The sequence below is a fragment of the Panthera onca genome, chromosome B2 (assembly GCF_046562875.1).
Source record: "Panthera onca isolate mPanOnc1 chromosome B2, mPanOnc1 haplotype 2, whole genome shotgun sequence".
Taxonomy (NCBI): Eukaryota; Metazoa; Chordata; class Mammalia; order Carnivora; family Felidae; genus Panthera; species Panthera onca.
In genome coordinates this window covers 28,291,496-28,314,478 of record NC_138343.1, presented here as the reverse complement: position 1 = coordinate 28,314,478, position 22,983 = coordinate 28,291,496, and the positions used below count along the sequence as shown (strand labels likewise).

The window sequence follows — 22,983 nt, the reverse complement described above, 5'->3', positions numbered from 1 at the left end:
TTTATTTTAATTTCTCATTGAACTTTATATAAATAAAAATCTATAAAGGTCATGGTTTTTCATTATTTTATATAGATTTGTAAAAAAAATGGAAGTAGGTAATAGGCATAAGACATATTTCTGGTAGACTCAAGTTTTTAAATGTGTATTGTTTTTCTGGATATTTTTAATAAAACATTAATGTAAATAAATTTAGCCCCATTTGGAGACTGCTAGGCTAGGCTTAATGACAACTTTTGACAATGGTTTATTACTTAAAGAGGACTCTTGATAATATTCAATATGTACAAAATAAACTACAAAATGTTTTTTCCCAAAATATCTGATGAAAAATTTATATTGTTTTAATCCTATATACTTCTGATGACTGGCACTATGATTCTCACTTGGCTAAAGGAATCCTACCTGTCCAAACCTTTAGCATTTCATGCTGTCTCAGGTCCTTGCGGGGAACACGTAAATGAATTCAGAGGATACTGCTGTTTCTCACCTGGATTCTACTCCTTTTCTGTTGACACAGTATATTTAGTCACCAATTCTTAGAGATGTGACCTTCTTACTCAAAAGTCTTGGTGACAGATAGTTATGGCTTATGTCATTTATAATGATGTTCTTGATTGTTTTCAACAATATTTAATATCCAGAAGGTGGCTTTGTAAAGATAACCTTGTTTTTTATGATTGTGTATACAAAATTTTTCCTGAAAATTCTAAAATGTATAAAGAAAATGAGCATCACCTATAATTTCTACTATGCAGAAAACTATTATTTATCTTTCTTCTGAATTTACATTCGTATTTTTAAATATTTAAAATGCACACACATTTTCAAAACTGGGATCAGACGTTATATTCATTTTATACTATACTTTTTCTACTTAACATTTGCCATAAGAATGTTCTTATATCCTTAAATATTTTCAAATATATCCACCTTAATTTATGCATGGTCTGGCATCTCAAGTAAATAGATTTGAAAAGATATTCAAAGCAGGAAAAAAATTCTAGGGGTGCCTGGGTGGCTCAGTTGGTTAAGCGTCTGACTTCAGCTCAGGTCATGATCTCATGATGGGTTCATGGGTTCAAGCCCTGCATCAGGTTCTGTGCTGACAGCTCAGAACCTGGAGAGCCTGCTTCAGATTCCTTGTCTCCCTCTCTCTCTCTCTCTCTCTCTCTCTGCCCCTCCCCATCTCATGCTTTGTCTCTTGCTCTCTCAAAAATAAATAAACATTAAAAAAAAAAAAAAAAAAGAAGGAAAAAATTCTATTGAGCAGCTACTGGTGATCTAAAATATTCAAGTTTCCATAAAAGGAATTTTCTCATTTTCAAGGATTAGGAGCTACAAAGAGGTGGGATATTCAGATAATCATTGTCTAGCAAATGTCATCAATTTCTCTTAACATACCTTCCGCTGTATGTTGCAATGTGACCATCACACAACGTACTCGGAGATCTAAAATGAGATCCTGGATAGTCTGTAACATGTCATTAGGAATTTCAAGGGCAGTCAACGATTCATAAGTAAGCCTGTAAAAGAGACACAACAAAACAAAAGTAAGCAGAGTGAGATCTCAAAGCAATTCCTGTCATCAGTTTGGCCGAGGCAAAAGGACAGAGTAAAATTCTTTGTTGAACATGTTTTTCTTTTTTTTTCAAAAGGGCAAAAACAATTTACCCCTTTTTAGAAGACATTCTTGTTAAAAAAGATATTCCATATTTACCTTATGGTCTGGATGACATGAGCAAGCCACTGTCCTGACAGCTCAGACTTTACCTCCCAGCCTCCATACTGCCTCACTCCACTCTCTGGGATGCTAAATGGGAGCAGGGCTCCACGGATCAACTTCACAAGACACTGCATTACTTCTTGAATCATTTTCTAGACAATGATGAAAGTAAAACTGCATTAAAAGTCATTAATTTGATTAAATCAACTAAAGGAATCTGCCTGAACAATGATGAATAGTTCGAACATAAAGTTTTCTAGCAACTTTGGTTGAGAAAATCCTATCTTGTGAAAAAGTCTACATGCTTATCCTTAACTTACCTTAAAATCATTTTGTCTTTGCCTTACATTCTTCGATCTTTCAATCTGGCCTGATTTCTCTGCAGTCTTAAAAATCAAAAAACAGCAAAATAAAATATATTAGTTATCTTTAGAAATAATGTATAAAAATAAGAAATACTTTAGCAGCTGTATATAAAGAGAGCATTGTATACGGTTGTAACTTGATTAAAAGGAATGTATAAGACAAAATCTAAGTTTCTGACTTAAAAACAGACTTAATTAGAAAACCTTTCTTATTCCAACAAGAAGTTACTTATCCTCCTAAAACCTTTAAGTGCAATTTGTATAAATAAACCTAAGCATTAAGCTGAAATTACCTTTTCTGTAGATGAATTCCATGTGCCATGCTCATCAACAATTTTATATATTGTTAAGCCTAAATCATACCCAAGACAACATTTTCAACCCTATTTTTCATTAGCTGGTACAGAAGTAAAAGGAAGAGTAAACTCCGGATTAATGTCTAAGAATCTTAGGATATCCATTCCCTTCCCTTCCCTATTTATAAATAAGCATTATATTTGGCATTTTATTTTTACAAAACTAAAAGTCACGATTCTTCTTTCAGGGATTTTACTGTCTAATTTAGGAGAGAATATATTCTAGAATCCTAGAATTAAATTTTTATTTGTTTCCTGCTAGCCGTACTTTCCTTTGATATTCCTTTCTCCTTAAAGTAATATTTGGAAGACTACACTGATTAAAACAGGAATCTATTCAATTGGATTTCATTTAACTTTTTATTCCCAAATTTTCTAACAACTAAATATTACCATATAACATGCCTGGGAAGGGCAAGCCTAGAAAACTTTCCAAATAAAGGAAAAATAACAAGATGGTATGATGTAAACAAAAATTCTGATAATTCATTAACATAATGCAAAATTATCCTTTAAAGTTGAAATGTTTATGTATTATTGGTTAGAGACATGTTAAAAGAACTTTCAAGTTAAGAACAACTGCGTTATAGGGGCGCCTGGATGGCTCAGTCAGTTAAGCGCCCAACTCTTGATTTAGGCTGAGGTCAAGATCTCACAGTTTGTGAGTTTGAGCCCCACACCCGACTCCTCATTGACTGTGGAGCCTGCGTGGGATTCTCTCTCTCTCTGCCCTTCTCCCCCTCTCTCAAAATAAACTTAAAAAAAAAAAAAAGATTATAAATGATTATGATACTGACATCAAGTTGATTTTAAAATACAATGTTATATATATCTTTTGTATAAGCTAGAGAAACAATGTATAGAGTTCATTATTATGATGAATATTACTAATGTGAATGACTAAAAGAAGGGTAAGGATTGCTAAATGTTTTCGACAAAAAGCATCAGATGTACCTGATAAAAAGTGGTCAACATACATATACATACACACCTCTTCAGGCTCTGATTTACATTTATTTTACAATTTTATATTAAACTGTAGCTTTTTATCATTTAAAAACATTTTTGGGGGGGCGCCTGGGTGGCTCAGTCGGTTGAACGCCCAACTTTGGCTCAGATCATGATCTCATGATCAGGAGTTTGAGCACTGTGTCGGGCTCTGTGCTGACAGCTCAGAGCTTGGACCCTGCTTCAGATACAGTGTCTCTGGCTCTCTCTGCCCCTCCCCCACTCGCACTCTCTCAAAAATAAACATTGAAAAAAAATTTTTTTTTAATTTTAGCATTTATTTTTGAGAGACAGAGACAGAGAGTGAGCGGGGAAGGGGCAGAGAGAATCCAAAGCAGGCTCCAGGCTCTGAACAAGCTGTCAGCACAGAGCCTGATACAAGGCTCAAACCCAGGAACTGTGAGATCATGACCTGAGCTGAAGTTGGACGCTCAACTGACTGAGCCATCCAAGCGCTCCTATCATTTTGTCTTTGTAGAAATGCATGTTTGCTTTAAAAGATAAAAGTTTAATTTTTGAAAAATCTAAACCTAAAATTCACTTCAATAATGTCAATAAGCCAATTCCTAAAATTTACTAGGTAACAACACTCAAAATTCTTTTAACACCAGGATTTAACTCAGAAGCTGATGTTTTTGTCCCTTTATTTTTAAGACAAATGAGAAGTAATTAAAGAGTTTTAAAGCAACAGTGAGAACTGACTAGAGGGGCTAATATTAGGAACACAGCCAGCTAGGAGGATGCTACACTAACCAGGTGAGCAATCACAGCACCTTAGACAAAAGGAGATGGAGCATGAACTCCTGTTGATGGCTTAGCCACAGGCTTCCAAGGTAGAGTAAACTGATCATGGCAATTCTACTGGGTGTTGCAGTGAGAAAGGAGAGATGATGTCAAGAGTGACTGCCATCTGAGTCATGACTACTCAGGTAAGTCCAACCAGCCTTGAATGTCTGTTAGCCTACTTTCTGTTTCTGTCAAGTGTGATGCTCTGATTCAAAGTAACACTTTGGGCAATATAGTGGCCTAGGTGTAGAAAAACAAATGAATGGCCACAGCCTTACTGAGGTGATGAATTAACTATTCTCTAAATACTGCAGTTTGTCAGGTCTTAGTCCTAGGCACTTTTTTCTCTATACACTCTCACTAATTCATTCTCATGGCTTCAAATATCATTTCTATGTAATGCCTTCCTATTTTGGATTCTGCACTCAATTCCAACATGTGTGGGTAGGGGTAGGGGCCTCCCCTTAAAAACAAGCAGTTTTCCAGATACCAGTTGTGAGAAGTGACATGATTCATTTTCAGAAATACCAGATAAAAGCTGCGCTGTCTAGTAGCAAGAGGTTTACAACCTATTGGAAATACGTACGAACTGCCCGCCAAAAATGCAGTCCCAAACCCTTAAGACACTGCATTTCCTGGTTCCTCTTCCCCACCCCCTCTCCATTTTGCAGGCTTATTTTTCGCAGGCTTCACAATGAGCATGCATCAGAGAACTGAAGTCTCTGTGTCACCTCAAGGAATGTACATTTGTTCCAAACAGACTACTTTTTGGCCTTACAAGGGCATAGGTGACTTCCCAGTAAGGCTATAACCTCTGTAGTACTCAGCCAATGAGGAATCAGGAGAAGGACTTCATGCTAGGAGATAAACTGCCTGCTGTAACTGCCACCCACTCTTGCAAAAGTGTTCATTTAAAGCCTTGCTTCACTGTGCTCCGAGTCTCTGCATCCCTCCTTTGATTGGGGCAGTGGGCTTATTTGTCACACCAGCTGAGTGTCCTACAATTCAACTCACTTCTGACACTCTCTACCTGGGAATAAAGTGAGATCCCACAGGTAAGGGCTTAGTCCTACAAGATTTGTGCCACCCCCTCCCACTAACACTTAGATGCCAATTTCAAGACCAGGCCAATTTCAAGACCTGTGCTTCTGACCTACTGGCTATAGACTGGACATTCCCATGACTCGCTGCCTAGGTTCAAATAATTTGTTAGAATAGCACATAGAACTCAGAAAATGTGTTCACTCACTCAATTACCAGTTTATTATAAAAGGATATAATTCAGAAATGGCCAGGTGGAAGAGATGCATAAGGCAAAGTATAGGAAAAGGGTGCAGAACTTCCATGCAGTCTCCAGGCAAGCCACCTTCCCTGAATTTCCAAAAATTCATCAACCTGGAAGCTCTCTGAACCCTGTCCTTTGGGTGTTTAAGGAGGTTTCATTAACATAGGCACAACTAATAAAATCACTGGTCATTGTCAACTGATTCAACCTCCAGATCCATTCCTCTCCCAAGAGGTCTGAGGGTGAGACTGAAAATTCCAACCCTCTTCCTCCATAGGTGGGGACAAAAGTAACATAACATAACATAACATAACATAACATAACATAACATAACATCATTACTTCTGCACTCCTCACTTAGGAAATTCTCAGGGTTTTAGGAGCTCTATGCCAGAAACCAGAAGACCAAATATATATTTCTTATATATAACCACAATGTCACACTTCCAAATTTATATTTCCAGCCCAAATCTTTCCTCTGAAGCCCAAATCTGAATATCAGATTGCCCACTTGATGTCTCTTCTTGAATAATTCACAGGAATTTCAAATCCAATACATTAAAAGTGGAAAACTGCATGTTCTTCAAGTCTTTCTGATGAGGGACTATAAAGCATGCTGAGGTCCAACACAAGCTAGTACACTCCCCACCCCCAGGAGGGACACATGTGATATTCCTCAGGTACTCCTGGATGCCCAAGAACAAAGGAAAGAAAAGAAAACAAATGGCTAACTGATAAAGATCACAGTCATGCAGGACACAGTCTCCATCAGTTTACAAATACCTTAGTAAATTACAAGAAAAAGGCAATCTTATCAATAGCCTAATATCCAGAAACTTATAGACTCAAGTTTCCTGGAGCCCATAGTATCACCATCCCAACCATTCTGATGTGGGGAACAAATGCAAGAAGAAAAGGGCAGGTAAAATTAAATTTCTTTATAACCTGCAGCCCGCTGGCAAATACTTGAGGCAACACAAAGTATAACATTACTCCAGGAACTCCTTACTATCTATCTTAATGTTAATGCTTCGCTAGAGGGAAAAACAACCTTAGCTTGACAACAGGTAGGCCTCCAGTAATCTGTCAGTCTTCAGCACGTGAAAGTCTCTTCCGAAACTTCTCTTTTAACTTTACCTCTCCCAAGTACATGGTATATAACCAGCCATACAACAACCCCAGTGCAGCTCTTTCTTCCCACAGGCTTTAATAAAATCACTTTTTTGCACCGAAAAAGAAAACCAAAGATGGAGGCATCAGAATTCCAGACTTCACGATGTACTACAAAGCTGCAGTCATCAAGACAGTATGGTACCAGCACAAAAACAGACACTCAGATCGATGGAACAGAATACAGAACCCAGAAATGGACCCACAAACGTATGGCCAACTAAGTTTTGACAAAGCAGGAGAGAATATCCAATGGAATAAAGACAGTCTCTTCAGCAAATGGTGCTGGGAAAACTGGACAGCAACATGCAGAAGAATGAACCTGGACCACTTTCTTACACCATACACAAAAATAAACTAAAAAATGGATGAAAGACCTAAATGTAAGACAGAAAGCCATCAAAATTCTAGAAGAGAAAGCAGACAAAAACCTTTTTGACCTTGGTCGCAGCAACTTCTTACTCAACATGTCTCTGGAGGTAAGGGAAAAAAAAGCAAAAATGAACTATGGGACCCCACAAACCCCACTGTCACCTCAGAGCTTCATCATTTCTGACTTTATAAGTGGCTTACCTACTCACTCAGGGGTCGGTCCATTTGGTAGCTCTATGTTAATTCCTGTCCTTATCTTACTCACCTGATTTATCAGTAAATTTGGTCAACACTACTTCCAAAATACAAATGAAATCCATCATCTTCTTTCCAACTCCACTAACAAACCTTAATCCAACCACCATCATTTCCTGTCCAGACAGCTTGAACAGTTTACCCACTTTGATTTTTATTCCCTGACAATTCATTCTTGAATAGGTAACCAAAGTGGTCTTTTTAAAACCAAAACTCTGATCAGGTCACTCTACCACTTAGAGTCCATGCATGGCTTCCTACCACACTTGGAATATAAATCCCTTACCATGTCTGTACAACAAAGCCCTGTCAATTGGTCCCTGCTCAGTATACTCAGGATGTTATGACCTTCTGTTTTTCAAATATGCCAAACTCTTTTCCTTGGCTTTGCATGTGGCATTGTCTCTGCCTAATACATTTTTTCTCCCTGATTCTTCGTGAGGTTATTTCCTTCTCATGCTTTGAGTTTTAGTTTCAATATCATCTCCACAGAGAGATCTTCCAGGATCTCCATCCCACTACTGACATTCTTTATCTTAGAACCCTATTTTTTTTATAGCTGTTAGCAAAATTTAGGATAATTTTTTAAAAATTTATTTTGGGGAACACCTGGGTGGCTCATTTGGTAAAGTGTCTGACTTCAGCTCAGGTCATGATATCATGGTTCATGAGTTTGAGCCCCGCATCAGGCTGTGCGCTGCGCACAGAGCCTGCTCTGGATCCTCTGTCTCCCTCTCTCTCTGCCCCTCCCCCACTCATTTCTCTCTCTCTCTCTCTCTCTCTCTCTCTCTCAAAATAATAAACATTTAAAAAAATTATTTTGGTTCTGTCTCTCCAGGAGGAGAGAGATCATGTTTATCTCGGTCATCTTTATATATATATTTTTTTCAATTTATGCATGTGTGGGTTATGTGTACATACACGTATACGTGTGTGTGTATGTAAATCTATCAGTGCCATAGAGTGTTCAGGGTATTCATGAAATATTTGGTGAATGAAGGATCACCTAGGGTTAGGGTTAGTGTTCTTCAGGACCTCCTGGGATATATTTCAGAAAGCCTGAGGGCCCTGAACAGTACTGTAATAATCTGAAGGTTTTCTTTAAAAAACTCAAAGTCCTGGGTCTCCACATGGCAGACTGGCCCTTTGAAGGGTATCTGCTAGGCATAATCCTATGATATACTCCTGAAAAGTCCAACAGACTTACTGTTCTCCTAGAGATTTAAGATATCAACAAAAGGGTATGCAGAAGTTTAAGAATTTCCTAGGGGTTAGGAGGACTACTGTAGGTGTGGAATTCAGATGTTGCTGAGGAGCCCTGTACCTACTGTGATGTCAGGAGGCACAAATGACACTGGAATTCTATACTGCAAAATCTAAGTTAAGGACCTTGTGATGGTTAAGTCTATGTGTCAACTTGACTGCACCCCATATTCCTTTAACATTATTCTGGGTAAGTCTGTGAAGGTGTTTTTAGATGAGATTAACATTTGAATTGGTAGGCTGAGGAAAGCAGATTGCCCTCCTTAATGAGGGTGGAACCCACCCAATCAGTGGAAGGCCCGAATACAACAAGAAAGCTGACCTTCCTCCAGTAAGGGGGAAATCCTCCAGCTTGACTGCTTTGACTGAGGACACTGAACTGAAACACTGGTACTTTCTGGGTCTTAAGCCTCTTGGCTTTCAGACTGGAACTACAACATAGGCATTCCTGGGTTTCCTGCTTGATTACTGCAGATTTTGGGACTTGTTAACCTCTATAATCATGTGAGCCAATTCCTTATGGTTAATCTTTCTCTTTATATACACAGTTAGATACAGAATCAACATCCTATTGGTTCTGTTTCTCTGAACCCTAACACACACTGGTTTAGTATGTTGTGGACAAAGGGATGAAGCTCTGAAATAAAGGCGCAATTTGTTTCAATAATGAGTCAAGCCAGTATAAAATTCTAAGTATACTGATCAGTTGGTGCCTTTCTAATTATATCTGTCACAGTACCTAATACTGAACTTTTTGTTAAATGGGCTAGTTATTTCATAGTCCTTCTGTGAAATATTTTTAAATCAAAGAAAAGAGTGAAAAGCAATTTTTAAAATTTGATTATTTATCAAAATTAAAACTAAATTTTGACCATCAAACAGGTATTAATGAGTGCATAATGGCATCTACTAGACAAAATAATCTGTGAACTTTAAGGACTGGTCTCCAAATATATAGAGAGTGGAGGGGGACAGGAATTAATTGTAAGTCATACCTCTTAAAATTATCAATTAAAAAAACAGTTACTTATTATTTTAATTTGATGAAGAGTCAAATATCTTTAACATACTGAACTATATAATTTTTGCCCTATTTTTAAAAGAAAATCTAATTTGGGAACATAAAGTGCATTTTAATCTACATTTTATGAGTTATGCAACTTAAAAAATGTCAATTACTAATGTTGAAAATTATTTGGATGCTTTACAATTTTTCATTCCAAATTATACTATATTTAAAATATGTCTAAAGGTGAGATCTCAAGCTACTGTTAACCATTTCTTTAAAAACCTTAACTCTTTCCTGCACACACAGACCAAAACTACTTTGTGGTGAGACCAACGGCTAAATTTCACTGTTTTGATTCACGTATGTTACTTCACATGGGCATGACTGGTTTGAAGAACTATTTTTTAAACTGTTGGAAACTCCATCTAAATATTTAACGGATGGGCTCTTAATATAGCAAATAGTTACTATAACTAGAAAAAATTTTTCAGGTAAATTTTGTTTAAATATTACAGAGCTTTCTTGTATGAGTTTGAATACCAAGTATCAAAAACCTCAGAACTCTTCCCAGTTTTAATATATATAATTAAGTTTCAGGATTTCACTAGTAAACTGACATGGTAGGCACACGTTCCTAACTCATCCATTCCTTTCTAGTACCCTTCAGTGTCTTTCTAGCTTTTCAATAGAGGGTTGACAATTTAAAAACATGCCCAGATCTGCATAATGAATTACACTCAATTAACAATAATTACTATCAACTCTTAAAAGCTTACAAATACCACAGACATATCCAATTCAGTACAACTAATGTTTCACTAAAATATCCCAGATCAAGGGACACCTGGGTGACTCAGTTGGTTAAGCATCCGATTCTTGATTTCAGCTCAGGTTATTTTATTTTATTTTTTTTATGAAATTTACTGTCAAATTGGATTCCATACAATCGGCTCAGGTTATGATCTCACATGAGACTGAGTCTCAGGTGGGCTCGATTGTGAGACTGAGCTTTCAGCATGGAGCCTGCTTGGGACTTTCTCTCTTCCTTTCTCTCTCTCTCCCTCTCTCTCTCTCTCCCTTTCTCTCTGCCCCTCCCCTGCTCCCGCTCTCTGAATGAATGAATGAATGAATGAATAAATACCCAGATCAAAAACTTGGGAATTTTACAAACTCCAAAAAGACTCAAAATAAGGCAACTACGATCCTTGTGTGGTAGGCCACCTACGAGAACCAATCAAATTGGAAGGAAGAAACATTTGACTGGAAACAAATAACTAGGTTTAAAATCCATTTCCTAAGGTACTAATGCTTTTGATGAGTCAATCTATCTTGACATTATTCACCATGACTCTAGTAGTTCATCAGTCCACTATTTCTTAATGCTACTAAACTTTGTTCCCTGAATACCTATTATGTGCCACGCCAATGAGATTTCAAGTACTAGAACAAATATTTTTTTTCCAAATAATATGAGCACATTTTCATTTACCTGCTGGACACTGCTATAAGTACTCCACTGACATTAACTCGTTTAATTCTCAAACCACAACTATACAACTAGGCATAAAGAAGTAAAGTTATTTGCCTAAGGTCACAGCTAGTAAGTGAAATATATTGGATGTTTCTATTAAAACACTTCATGTTCTGTAAGAGGAGCTGTGCACACAATCTGTCCAAGGCACTTATATGGAAGCATCTACCTTTCCAGTTGTCATGAGCAATCAGGATTAGAGACAGAGCAGATAAGAAGGGGAAGTTATGCCATGATATGGGTGGTACAGCTGTTCCCCACTGTGGCAGAGGGCAAGAAATCCAAACCTGTCCTCAGCACACAGTCACACAACTCTCATGCAGCTAAGAGGGATAAAAACGCAAACTGATGGAGACATGTATGAAAGCGGAATGTTGAGAAAACTTTTTTCAGGACACCAGAAAAGCTGAAATTAAAACATTCTCTTCCTTGGTTTGGGAGGAGCTAAGATGGAGGTGTGTAGAAAATAGAGGTTTGTAGAAAATCCTAGGCTTGTCCTCAAATACCACTAGATAACTATCAAATCATTCTGAATACCCAAAAATCTCCCTGAGGACTGACAGAACAAACTATACAACTAAAGGAAGAGAAGAGGTCACATCAAGGAAGATAGGAAGTGCAGAGATGTGGTTTGAGGGACAAAGAGATCACAAGTGCTGTGGAGGAGAGGAAGTCCTGGTCTTGGAGAATGGCAAGAGAGAGAGTGGAGTGCCCAGGGAAATGCATAAGGAGAACACTTCCCCAAAGCCAGTGGCTGGGAAAATGAGAAGAGCTGATTTTTGTGAGTTTTTGCAACCAGTAGGGCTGAAAGACTGGAGTTGTAGAGGTTGGCAGATTTGGCTGGGATAGAGACCTGAGGGCATTGCCCCACTCCTGGAGAGAAAGCAGGCAAGCAACCCTGGTGGCAGACAGAAATCTGAGGATCACCTAAGGTGCACAGGGAGAGACTAACTGTTTGCTTTTCTTGAAGCATACCTGTGAGAGGTAACATTCACAAACACACCTCTTGGGGGACAAAAGAACCAGAGGGAGCCATTTCCTTTGCCTGCACCTAAGCACAGGTGCAGAGACATGTGCTGAGGGTGGCAAACCTGGACACTGACTGTTTAGCCTACTTGCTCCAAATCCCACACCCCTGAACTCTTGTGTGACTGCTCTTCTGGGTTAATCCTCCATCTGTCCCAACCCAGGAAGACCCTCCCCCAGAAGACCAGCACAGGCCCCCACTATAGCAGCTCCTTAAAGTTTGGAGTTTTAAAGTTTGGAGTTTTAAAAGTCAGCAGGCTTGGCTGGTATATAACCCAAAGTGCACTGGACTGCTCCAGGCAGACAAATAATGTGGACACAGATAGCATGAAAACACCAATCTGAGCAGTGCCTGGGTGGCTCAGTCGGTTAAGCATCCGACTTCGGCTCAGGTCATGATCTCACAGTCTGTGAGTTCGAGCCCCGCGTCGGGCTCTGTGCTAACAGCTCAGAGGCTGGCGCCTGCTTCGGATTCTGTGTCTCCCTCTCTCTATGCCCCTCCCCTGCTCATGCTCTGTCTCTCTCTGTCTCAGAAATAAATAAAAACATTAAAAAAAATTTAGAAAAAAAGAAAACACCAATCTGAAAACCCCCTGGAATGAATGAGGGGGAAATTATTCACTTTTCTGGGAGTGCTTCTCCAAGACCAGCAAGCATGGAGACCACTCTCTGGAGACAAAGAAGCTGGCTAGCACCATTTTCCCTCCCCTCTCCCTCAGCATAAACCAACTTCAGTAAACAGCACAGTCCCAAAACTGGCTCCCTCACCTACTTACACCAAGTCTTGTCCCCCTGCACTCTACTGGTACTGCTTTTCTTGGGCAAGTACACCTAAGAACCAGCACAGTAGGCCCCTTCCTCAGAAGACCGGCACAAACCCCCACACGCACTACATCTACTAACTATAGAGTTCTTCAAAACGTTAGGTGTGGTGGAAATAGCATCAGATCTAATTTAACAAATAGACCAGAGCACACCTAGTTAAAACTGGACATGCTTTGGCCAAGGTCCAAACACTCTCTGATGCAGACAGGGGAAACTCTGTAGACAACTGACCTGAGGGATAAAGCAGACAAAAATACAGCAGCAGAGTACATGCAGTACACACCAGAGACACTTCCTGAAGCTCCAGGCCATGGACATTATAGGACTACTCTTTCATAAAGCCATCACTCTCAGGAGCAGGAGAAGACAGAGACCCAGATAAAGTACACAGATGGAGGAATTCATCCCAAAAGAAAGAACAAGAAAAGGTCACAGCCAGAGATCTAATCAAAACATAAATAATATGCCTGATGCAGAATTTAAAGCAACAGTGAAAAGGATACTTGCTGGGCTTGAGAAGAGTATGGAAGACATCAAGGGGACTCTTACCACAGAGATAAGAGAGATAAAAAACAACCAGTCAGAAATGAAAAATGCAGTAACTGAGATTCAAAACAGACTGGATAAAATGACCACAAGAACGGAAGAAACACAGGAATGAATAAGTGATATAAAAAACAGTATAATGGAAGATGAAGCCAAATAAGAGAGAATGAATTATGGATTGCAAGAACAGACTTAGGGAATTCACTCAGGGAATTCACTGACTTAATTGAATGTAATAACATTTTCTCATAGGATTCCCAGAAGAAAAAGAGAAAGAAAGGGGTGACAGAAGGTTTATGTGAGGAAATAACAGCTGAAAACTTCCCTACTCTGTGGAAGGACAGACATCCAGATCCAGGAGTAAGAGAGAACTCCCATCAAAATCAACAAAAGCAGACCAACCCCAAGATATACTGTAGTTGAATTTACAAAATATAGTGATAGCAAAAAATCCTAAAAGAAGACAAAAGAAGTCCCTATACTACAATGGAACACCCATAAGGCTAGCTGCAGATCTCACCACAGAAACTTGGCAAGCCAGAAGGGAGGGGCACAATATATTCAACACACTGAATGGGAAAAATTTGCAGCCAAGTATAATCTACCCAGCAAAGCTATCATTTAGAATAGAAGGAGAGATAAAGAGATTCCCAGACAAAGAAAAACTAAAGGATTCTGTGAACACTAAGCCAGCCCTGCAAGAAATATTAAAGGGGACTCTTCGAGTGGGAAGGAAATACCAAAAGAAAGAAAGACTAGAAGGAACAGAGAAAATCTCCAGAAACAATGACAAAACAGGTAATAAAATAGCACTAAATACATATCTATCAATAATTACTCTAAATGTAAATGGACTAAATGCTCTTTTGATTAAAAGACATAGGGTGTCAGAATGGATTAAAAAAAAAAAAACCCCACAACCAAACCCATCTATATGCTGCCTACAAGATATTAATTCTAGACCTAATGACATGTGCAGATTGAAAGTGAGGGGCTGGAGAAACATTTATCATGTAAATGGACTGTAAAAGAAAGCCAGAGTAGGAATACTTATAACAGACAAACTAGATTTTAGACCAAAGACTATAACAAGAGATTAGAAAAAAAGGAAAAGCCACTATATCATAATAAAGGGGACTATCAAACAGAAGACACAACAATTGTAAATATTTATGCCCGCATCATGAAAGTGCCCAAATATGTAAAACAATTAGTAACAAACATAAAGGAAGTCCTTGATGATAACATAATAATAGTAGGGGTCTTTAACACCCCCACTTACATCAATGGACAGATAATCTAAGCACAAAATCAACAAGAAAACAGTGTCTTTGAACGACATACTGGACCTGATGGACTTAACAAATATATTCAGAACATTTCATCCCAAAGCATCAGAACATTATTTTCAAGTGAACATGGGGACATTCTACAGAATAGATCACATACTAGGTCACAAATCAGGCCTCACAAATACAAAAATTGTGAGATGATACCATGCATATTTTCTGATCATAATGAAATGAAACTTGAAGTCATCCACAAGAAAAAAATCTGGAAAGATGACAAATACAAAGAGATTAAACAACATCCTACTAAAGAATGAATTGGCCAACCAGTAAGTCAAAGAAGAAATAAAAATAATACATGGAAACAAATGAGAATGAAAACATGATTATCTAAAACCTCTGGAATGCAGCAAAAGTCATCCTAAGAGGGCAGTATATAGCAATACAAACCTACCTCAAGAAGCAAGAAAAGTCTCAACCTAACCTTATAGCTAAAGTAGCTAGAAAAAGAACAACAAACAAAACCTAAAGCCAGCAGAAGAAGGGAAATAATAAAGATTTGAACAGAAGTAAATGATATAGAAACTAAAAAACAATAGAAGAGATCGATGAAACCAGGAGCTGGTTCTTTGAAAAAATTAATAAAATTGATAAACCCCTAACCAGGCTTATCAAAAAGAAAAAAGACTCAAATCAATAAAATCACAAATGAAAGAGGACAAATAACCAACACCACAGAAATACAAACGATTATAAGAGAATATTATGAAAAATTATATGTCAACAAATTAGAAGAAATGGATAAATTCCTAGAAATATATAACTACCAAACCTAAAACTGGAAGAAACAGAAAACTTGAACAGACTGATAACCAGCAAAGAAACTGAATCAGTTATCAAAATCTCCCAACAAACAAAATTCTAGGGCCAGATGGCTTCACAGGGGGAATTCTACCAAATATTTAAAGAAGAGTTAAGGAGCACCTGGGTGACTCAGTCAGTTAAGTGACTTCAACTCAGGTCATGATCTCACGGTTTCAGTTCAAGCCCTGCATCGGGCTCTGTGCTGACAGCTCGGAGCCTGGAACCTGCTTCAGATTCTGTGTCTTCCTCTCTCTCTCTTTGCCCCTCTCCTACTAGTGCTTTGTCTCTCTCTCAAAAATAAATAAACATTAAAAAAATAATAATAAAATAAGAAGAGTTAATACCTATTCTTCTCAAACTATTCTGAAAAACAGAAATGGAAGGAAAATTTCCAAATTCATTCTATGAGATCAGCATTACTCTGATTCCAAAAACAGCAGACTCCACTAAAAAAGAGGAGTACAGGTTGGTATCTTTGATGAACATGGATGAAAAATTCTCAACAAAATACTAGCAAATTAAATCCAACAGTACATTAAAAGAATCATTCAGCATGATCAAGTGAGATTGATTCCTGGGCTATAAGGTGGCTCAATATTCGCAAATCAATCAACATGATACAGATATTAATAAAGAAAGGATAAAAACCATATGATCCTTTCAGTAGATGCAGAAAAGCATTTGACAAAGTACAACATTGCTTTCATGATAAAAGCCCTCAACAAAGTTGATTTAGAATGAACTTCAACATAATAAAGGCCAATATGAAAAATGCACAGCTAATATCATCTTCAATGGGAAAAAACTCAGAGCTTTTCCTCAATAGTCAAGAATGAGACAGGGATGTCGACTCTCACCAGTTATTTAACATAGTCCTAGCCATAGCAATCAGGCAACAAAAAGAAATAAAAGGCATCCCAATAGGTAAGGAAGAAGTCAAACTTTCACTGCTGATGACATATACAGAAAATCAAAAGACTCCAGCAAAAAATTGCTAGAACTGATACATAAATTCAGTAAAATCACAGGATACAAAATCAATGTACAGGGGCGCCCGGGTGGTTCTGTCAGTTAGGCATCCAACTGCGGCTCAGGTCATGATCTCACGGTTTGTGGGTTCCAGCCCTGCACCGGGCTCTGTGCTGACAGCTCAGAGCCTGGAGCCTGCTTTGGGTCTGTGTCTCCCTCACTCTCTGCCTCTCCCCCACTCTCACTTTGTCTCTCTCTTTCTCTCAAAAATAAATAAACGTAATAAAAATTTTTTAAAAAAATCAATGTACAAAAAGCTGTTGCACTTCTATACACCAATAATGAAGCAGCAGAAATAGAAATTAAAGAATTGATCTGATTTACAATTGCACCAAAACCCATAAGATACCCAGAAATAAATTTAACCAAAGAGGTAAAAGGTCTATAAAAAAACACTGATGAGGGAAAATAAAAATAACACAAAGAAATGGAAAAACATTCCATGCTCATGGATGGGAAGAACAAACATTGTTAAAGTGTCTACACTCCCCACAGAAATCTACACATTTAATGCAATCCCTATCAAAATACCACTGGAATTTTCATAAAGTTACAACAAACAATCCTAAAATTTGTACAGAAGCACAAAAGGACCTAAATAGCCAAAGACATCTTGAAAAATAAAAGCAAAGCTTGAGGCATCATAATTCCAGATTTCAAATTATACTACAAAACTATAGTCATCAAGACAGTATGGTAATGGCACAAAAAGAGACACATAGATCAATGGAACAGAATAGAAAATCCAGAAATGAACCTACAACTATATAGTCAATCTTCAACAAAGCAGGAAAGAGTATCCAGTGGAAAAAAGACAGTCTCTTCAACAAATGGTGTTGGGAAAAGTGGACAGCAACATCCAAAAGAAAGAAACTGGACCACTCTTACACCATACACAAAAATGAATTCAAAATGGATGATTGACCTAAATGTGAGACAGGAACTCATCAAAATCCTAAAGGAGAAACTCTCTGACATCAGCTGTAGCAACTTCTTATTAGATATATCTCCTGAGGCAAGGGAAACAAAAGCAAAATAAACTATTGGGATTTCATCAAAATAAAAAGCTTCTGCACAATCAATAAGCAATCAACAAAACTAAAAGTCAACCTTCAGAATGGGAGAAGATATCTGCACATGACATATCGGATAAAGAGTTAGTATCCAAAATCTATAAAGCACTTATAAAACACAACACCCCAAAAAACAAATAATCGTTAAAAAATGGGCAGAAGACATGAATAAATGTTTTTCCAGAGAACACATACAGATGCCTAACAGACACAGGAAAACATGCCCACCATCTTTATCATAAGGGAAATACAAACCAAACTACAATGAGATATCACCTCACACCACTGAGAATGGCTAAAATTAACAACACAGGTAGCAAGAGTTATTGGTGAGGATGCAGAGAAAGGGGAACCCTCTTACATTGTTGGGTGGAATGCAAACTGGTGCAGCCACTGAGAGAACAGTATGGAGGTTCCTCAAAAAGTTAAAAATAGAACTACCCTACAATCCAGCAATTGCACTACTAGGTATTTACCCAAAGGATACAAAAATACTAATTCGAAGGGGCACATGCACCCCAATGTTTATAGCAGTATTATCAACAATAGCCAAATTATGGAAAAGAGTTCAAATGTCTATCAGCTGATGAATGGATAAAGTAGACATGGTAAAGGATAAAGAATCCAGATTCTAAGAGACATATACACCTCGATGTTTATAGCAGCATTATCGACAGCCAAACTACGGAAAGAGCCCAAATGTCCGACTGCTGAATGGATAAAGGTGTGACATACATATATGTGTGTGTGTGTGTGTGCGTGCACACGTGTGTGCATGCAATGGAATATTACCCAGCCATCAAAAAGAATAAAATCTTCCATTTGCAATGATGTGGAAGGAGCCAAAGAGTATTATGCTAAGTGAAGTAAGTCAGAGAAAGACAAATATTATATGATTTCTCTCATATGTCGAATTTAAGAAACAAAACAGAGGAACATATGGGAAGGGGAGTGGAGAGAAAAGAGGGAAACAAACCACAAGAGACTTTGAATGACAGAGAACAAACTGAGGGTTGATCAGAGGTTGGTGGCAGACAGGTTAGATGGGTGATGGGTATTGAGGGGGGCATTTATTGTGAGGAGCACTGGGTATTATATGTAAGTGATGAATCAGCAAAGTCTACTCCTGAAACCAATATTATACTATATGTGAACTAGAATTTAAATAAAAATTCACAAAGATAAAAAAAAAAAATAAAGATTTGGTGTGTGCGTGTGTGTGTATGTATGTGTGTGTGCGTGTGTATGTGTACACATACAATCAATGGAATATTATTCAGCCATAAAGAATGAAATCTTGCCATTTGCAAGAATGTGGATGGAGGTAGACAGTATTATGCTAAGTGAAATAGGTCAGTCAGAGAAAGACAAATATAATATGATTTCACTCATATGTGGAATTTAAGAAACAAAACAAATGAACATGGGAGGAGAAAAGAGAGGCAAACCAAGAAACTGACTCTTAACTATAGAGAACAAATTGATGGTTAGGGAAGTAGGCAGAAGGGGAGGAGGTAGGGCAGTAGAATGGTTTAAATAGATGAGCATTAAGGAGGGCACTTGTAATGAGCCCCAGGTATTGTATGTAAGTGATGAATCACTAAATTCTACACCAGAAACCAGTATTATACTGCATGTTAACTAACTAAAATTTAAATAAAAATTTGTAGAAAAAAAAAAATAAAGCATTCTCATCCTCAGTAGCAACAAGCAACTCTGCATTTATCAAGGGCAGCCAAACTCTACATTTATTTTATGGAAGACTCACTTCCCTTGTATAGTTAACTTTTCAATAGAGTTTTTGTATAATCAAGTGATACAAAAAGACAGAAGACATACATTATTTAAAGCTATAATATTTTAATGTTATAAAGCACAGTAACTAATACACTGCTGAAAAGGAAGAAAAAAATATGGTGATAACTCATGCTTAAGAGTTCAGTTTTTATGCACTAAGGAGTTTTGTCATACACTATAGTTTTTCCATTTTTCATACACCAAGGAAATTTTATGGTTTAGATAACTAACCATTCATACAAACAAGGATCTACCTGGTTTAAAAGAAAAGAGTCAGTGAACCAATGAGAATTAAACATTCAAAGGAAAACAAATTGCTCCAGAAAATAATTCTATTTCTTTTAGAAGTCGCGTGAATAAATGTCCATGGGTCAAGAGAGAAAAGATGGACCCCTGGAGTACCAAGACACCCAACCACTTTCCATGAAGGAGAAGAGATCTTGAACCACAAAGGTGTGCTTACATTCAAAATACCAAAACCAGTTAGCCCTTTCCATATACAATTTCTATGTTCTATTTCTATGCAAGTATAAAAGAGCAGGAAATAGCCATTATCCTCATGAAGATCTCTACCTGTCCCAGCTCCCAGGGACAAAAGGAGTTCTCTGTAGAGAGACAAAACCAGAGCTATCTTCTCCTTGTTACAGGTGGGGCCTCTTTGGCAGCTGAAGGTGAAGGGCATTAGTGTCTACACTCCAGGGCCTGGGGGCTTTTCATGGGGCACTTGAACTGAGAGTCTAGAATGATGAGTCTGAATTCCGTGTGCTACACACAAAAATCAGTCATTACTGTGGAGGGAGAATGCCACAGGCTGAGGGGCAATGCACAAGATAGCACCCCACCCCTACCCCAGGTGGTATCTGTGTGATATTCCTGGACACTCCCAGCTACCCAAGAACAAAGGAAAGGGGTTTAAATGCCTGCAACTAAGGCAAATGAAAAATTAAATTCCCTTACTGCCTGCAGCCCAGTGACAAGTCCTTGAAACCAGCAGAGTGACCTAGCTTTAGGAGCTCAGCTGCCTCCATGATGACACTTTGCTAGGGGCAAAAGAGAACCTTGACTTAACATTGTCTCAACCTCCAGAGGATCCTGTAAATCTATTTCCTTTATCTCAACTGCTCCAGGACATATGCTGGCAATCATGCTCCAAGCTTATGGCCCCTGATATGCATCTGAAGGGTCTCCTGACTGAGGTTTTATAAAATGGTGATAAGGGTGTTTCCCCAGCAACAGCTAGCCCCTCTGAGGTCCTGAAAACCTTGTTTCCAAAATTTCTTAGAGACTTATTCTGTCCCTGACTCCCTCCCAACCTGAGGGAATATAATGAGTTATCCCTCAGGACCCCAGTGCAGCTCTTCCTGCCCATGGGTCCTCTCCCCCATGCTTTAATAAAATCACCTTTTTGCACCAAAGACCTCTTCAAGAATTCTTTCTTGGTCGTTGGCTATGACCAAGACCCCACCATCACCCCAAAATGTCATCAGTTACTTTCTGTTCATAATTTCTATGCTACCAATTATATTATGATTAAGACACTAAGTGAATGTGCGACTTTTGAAAATTTAAATGCAATAGCTTCTATGCGCTGATCACAGTGGGCTAGAAAACAAGATCATTTAATTCTTTCCAGCTAGAAACCTCCATAATTACATGGGTTATTTCAGAGCCATGTGCAAGCTCCTTTTACCTTTGTTTTATCTTCGTTTTACCATTTGTTCATAATCAACTGTACAATTTCATCTATAATTTTACCTAACTGGCAATCTACTCAACTCTAAATCCTTGAAGATATTTCACATTTTCTTTTTTTCTTTAACTGATTCTCATTTAATCCTCATGACCACCTTTTGAGACAGATACCCCTACTCTCTTTTTACATTTGAGAATACTCTCAGAACAATGAAGTAACTTGTTTAAGATCATACAGCTATGAAGTGTTAGAGCTTTATAGAACTCTTAATCTTAAAATATCTGACAATATTAATAGGCTTTGGGACTCAAGTTTTTAAAAAGTCACTTAGAAACCTAAATTTTTTAAGACTAGAAGTTAATTCACAATGACTTAGCGACATCTACAGTCAAATTTGTATACATACCTCACTGAAAAGGCTTCCATTAACATAAGAAATCCAGAGTTTCCAGAAGTTAGGCAGCTGACTTAAAACAAGCTTGGTCAGTTTTTCAACAAATGCCACCCGGTGAGGAGTTTTGTATCTCCATGCTAAGGGGGGAAAATACTATGAATATACTTTGAGTCAAGAATAAAAATTGGTTTCAACATATTACTGCTCCCCCACCAAAAAATGTGTTGCACTTTGTCCCACTTTGGCTACAGAGCTTTAATTTATTGATAGACCGATATCAGTAAATGTTGTTTTCCACATCACACTACCAAAGCCTGCCAGCACACAGAATACACTTTAACCAGAGGTTCCTGTTTTTCTCAAAGGGGCATGGCAGACTGGTCTGGAGGGCACAGCAGGAGAAGGAGAATGCTTTGGCTTTTCAACCTTGTCTTCAGGATGTTCTACTTCCCTCAAAAGTCCTACCCTCAAACAGCAAAGTAAGGCAAAGTCAGGGCAAGGCCAATTAGCCTTAAATTTGAGGCAAATTATCAACCAGTTGGAAATACCACTGTATGGGGGTGCCTGGGTGGCTCAGTCAGTTAAGTGTCTGACTTCGGCTCAGGTCATGAACTCACAGTTCTTGAGTTTGAGCCCCACATCCAACTCTGTGCTGACAATCTAGAGCCTTGTGCCTGCTCCAGATTCTGTATGTCCTTCTCTCTCTGCCCCTTCCCAGCTTGCGCCATGTGTGCGTGCTATCTCTCTCTCTCAAAAAATATATATAAACATCTAAAAAATTAAAAAAAAAAAAAAAGGAAATGCCACTATGATAACTTGATTCATTACTGAATTTTCACCATGTATAAAGGAACATATTCAAGTATAATCATATAATGAATAACTTCCCATGACAAAGAAATTTAAGAAAAAATAAAAATACTGAAGTCTCTTGGGTTACATATCATTTAATGCAGTTATTGTTGCAAGTGGGAAATAATATCTTATAGATTTCTTATGGGAATAAGTTCATTGGAATAAAAACAAATTAGTAATTCAAAGAGCATTAATCACTTCCAATCTCTTTCCTTTTTCTTTATTGCATTCTTTCCTGTTTCCTTCTTCCTCCATGCCTTGCTTCCTGGCCCTGCTGTTCTGTTTCACAGCCTCCAGCAGGAGCAGGCAGAGGCATCCCCACTGTCCAGTTTCACAGCAATGATCAGGAGAACTTCTGGGGTCAACTTCTAACTTCTATTCAGCAATTTCAAAGACCGGCCAGATAAGAGAACTTTATTAACTCCTTTATCAACTGTCAGCTTCCTTTCAAATTACTCCTAGGCAA

At 38.0% G+C, this 22,983-nt stretch overlaps 1 protein-coding gene and 1 long non-coding RNA gene across 5 annotated transcripts in view; one reads left to right on the top strand and one right to left on the bottom strand.

The window, feature by feature from the left end:
- Positions 1-22,983, bottom strand: part of EXOC2 (exocyst complex component 2) — a 283,103-nt gene that overhangs the window by 128,043 nt on the left and 132,077 nt on the right. For all 4 annotated transcript variants that reach the window (XM_060614965.2, XM_060614961.2, XM_060614962.2 and 1 more), the window contains 4 exons: positions 21,675-21,799; positions 2,047-2,112; positions 1,721-1,878; positions 1,405-1,526 (listed from right to left, as the gene is read on the bottom strand). In XM_060614965.2, the coding sequence (XP_060470948.1) occupies positions 1,405-1,526; positions 1,721-1,878; positions 2,047-2,112; positions 21,675-21,799 (471 nt within the window). The remainder of the gene's footprint in view (positions 1-1,404; positions 1,527-1,720; positions 1,879-2,046; positions 2,113-21,674; positions 21,800-22,983) is intronic.
- On the top strand, positions 8,689-22,951 carry LOC132666830 (uncharacterized). The gene is made up of 4 exons (XR_009604864.2): positions 8,689-8,776; positions 19,921-20,028; positions 22,028-22,141; positions 22,808-22,951. It is a non-coding gene; the product is annotated as an uncharacterized LOC132666830 (long non-coding RNA).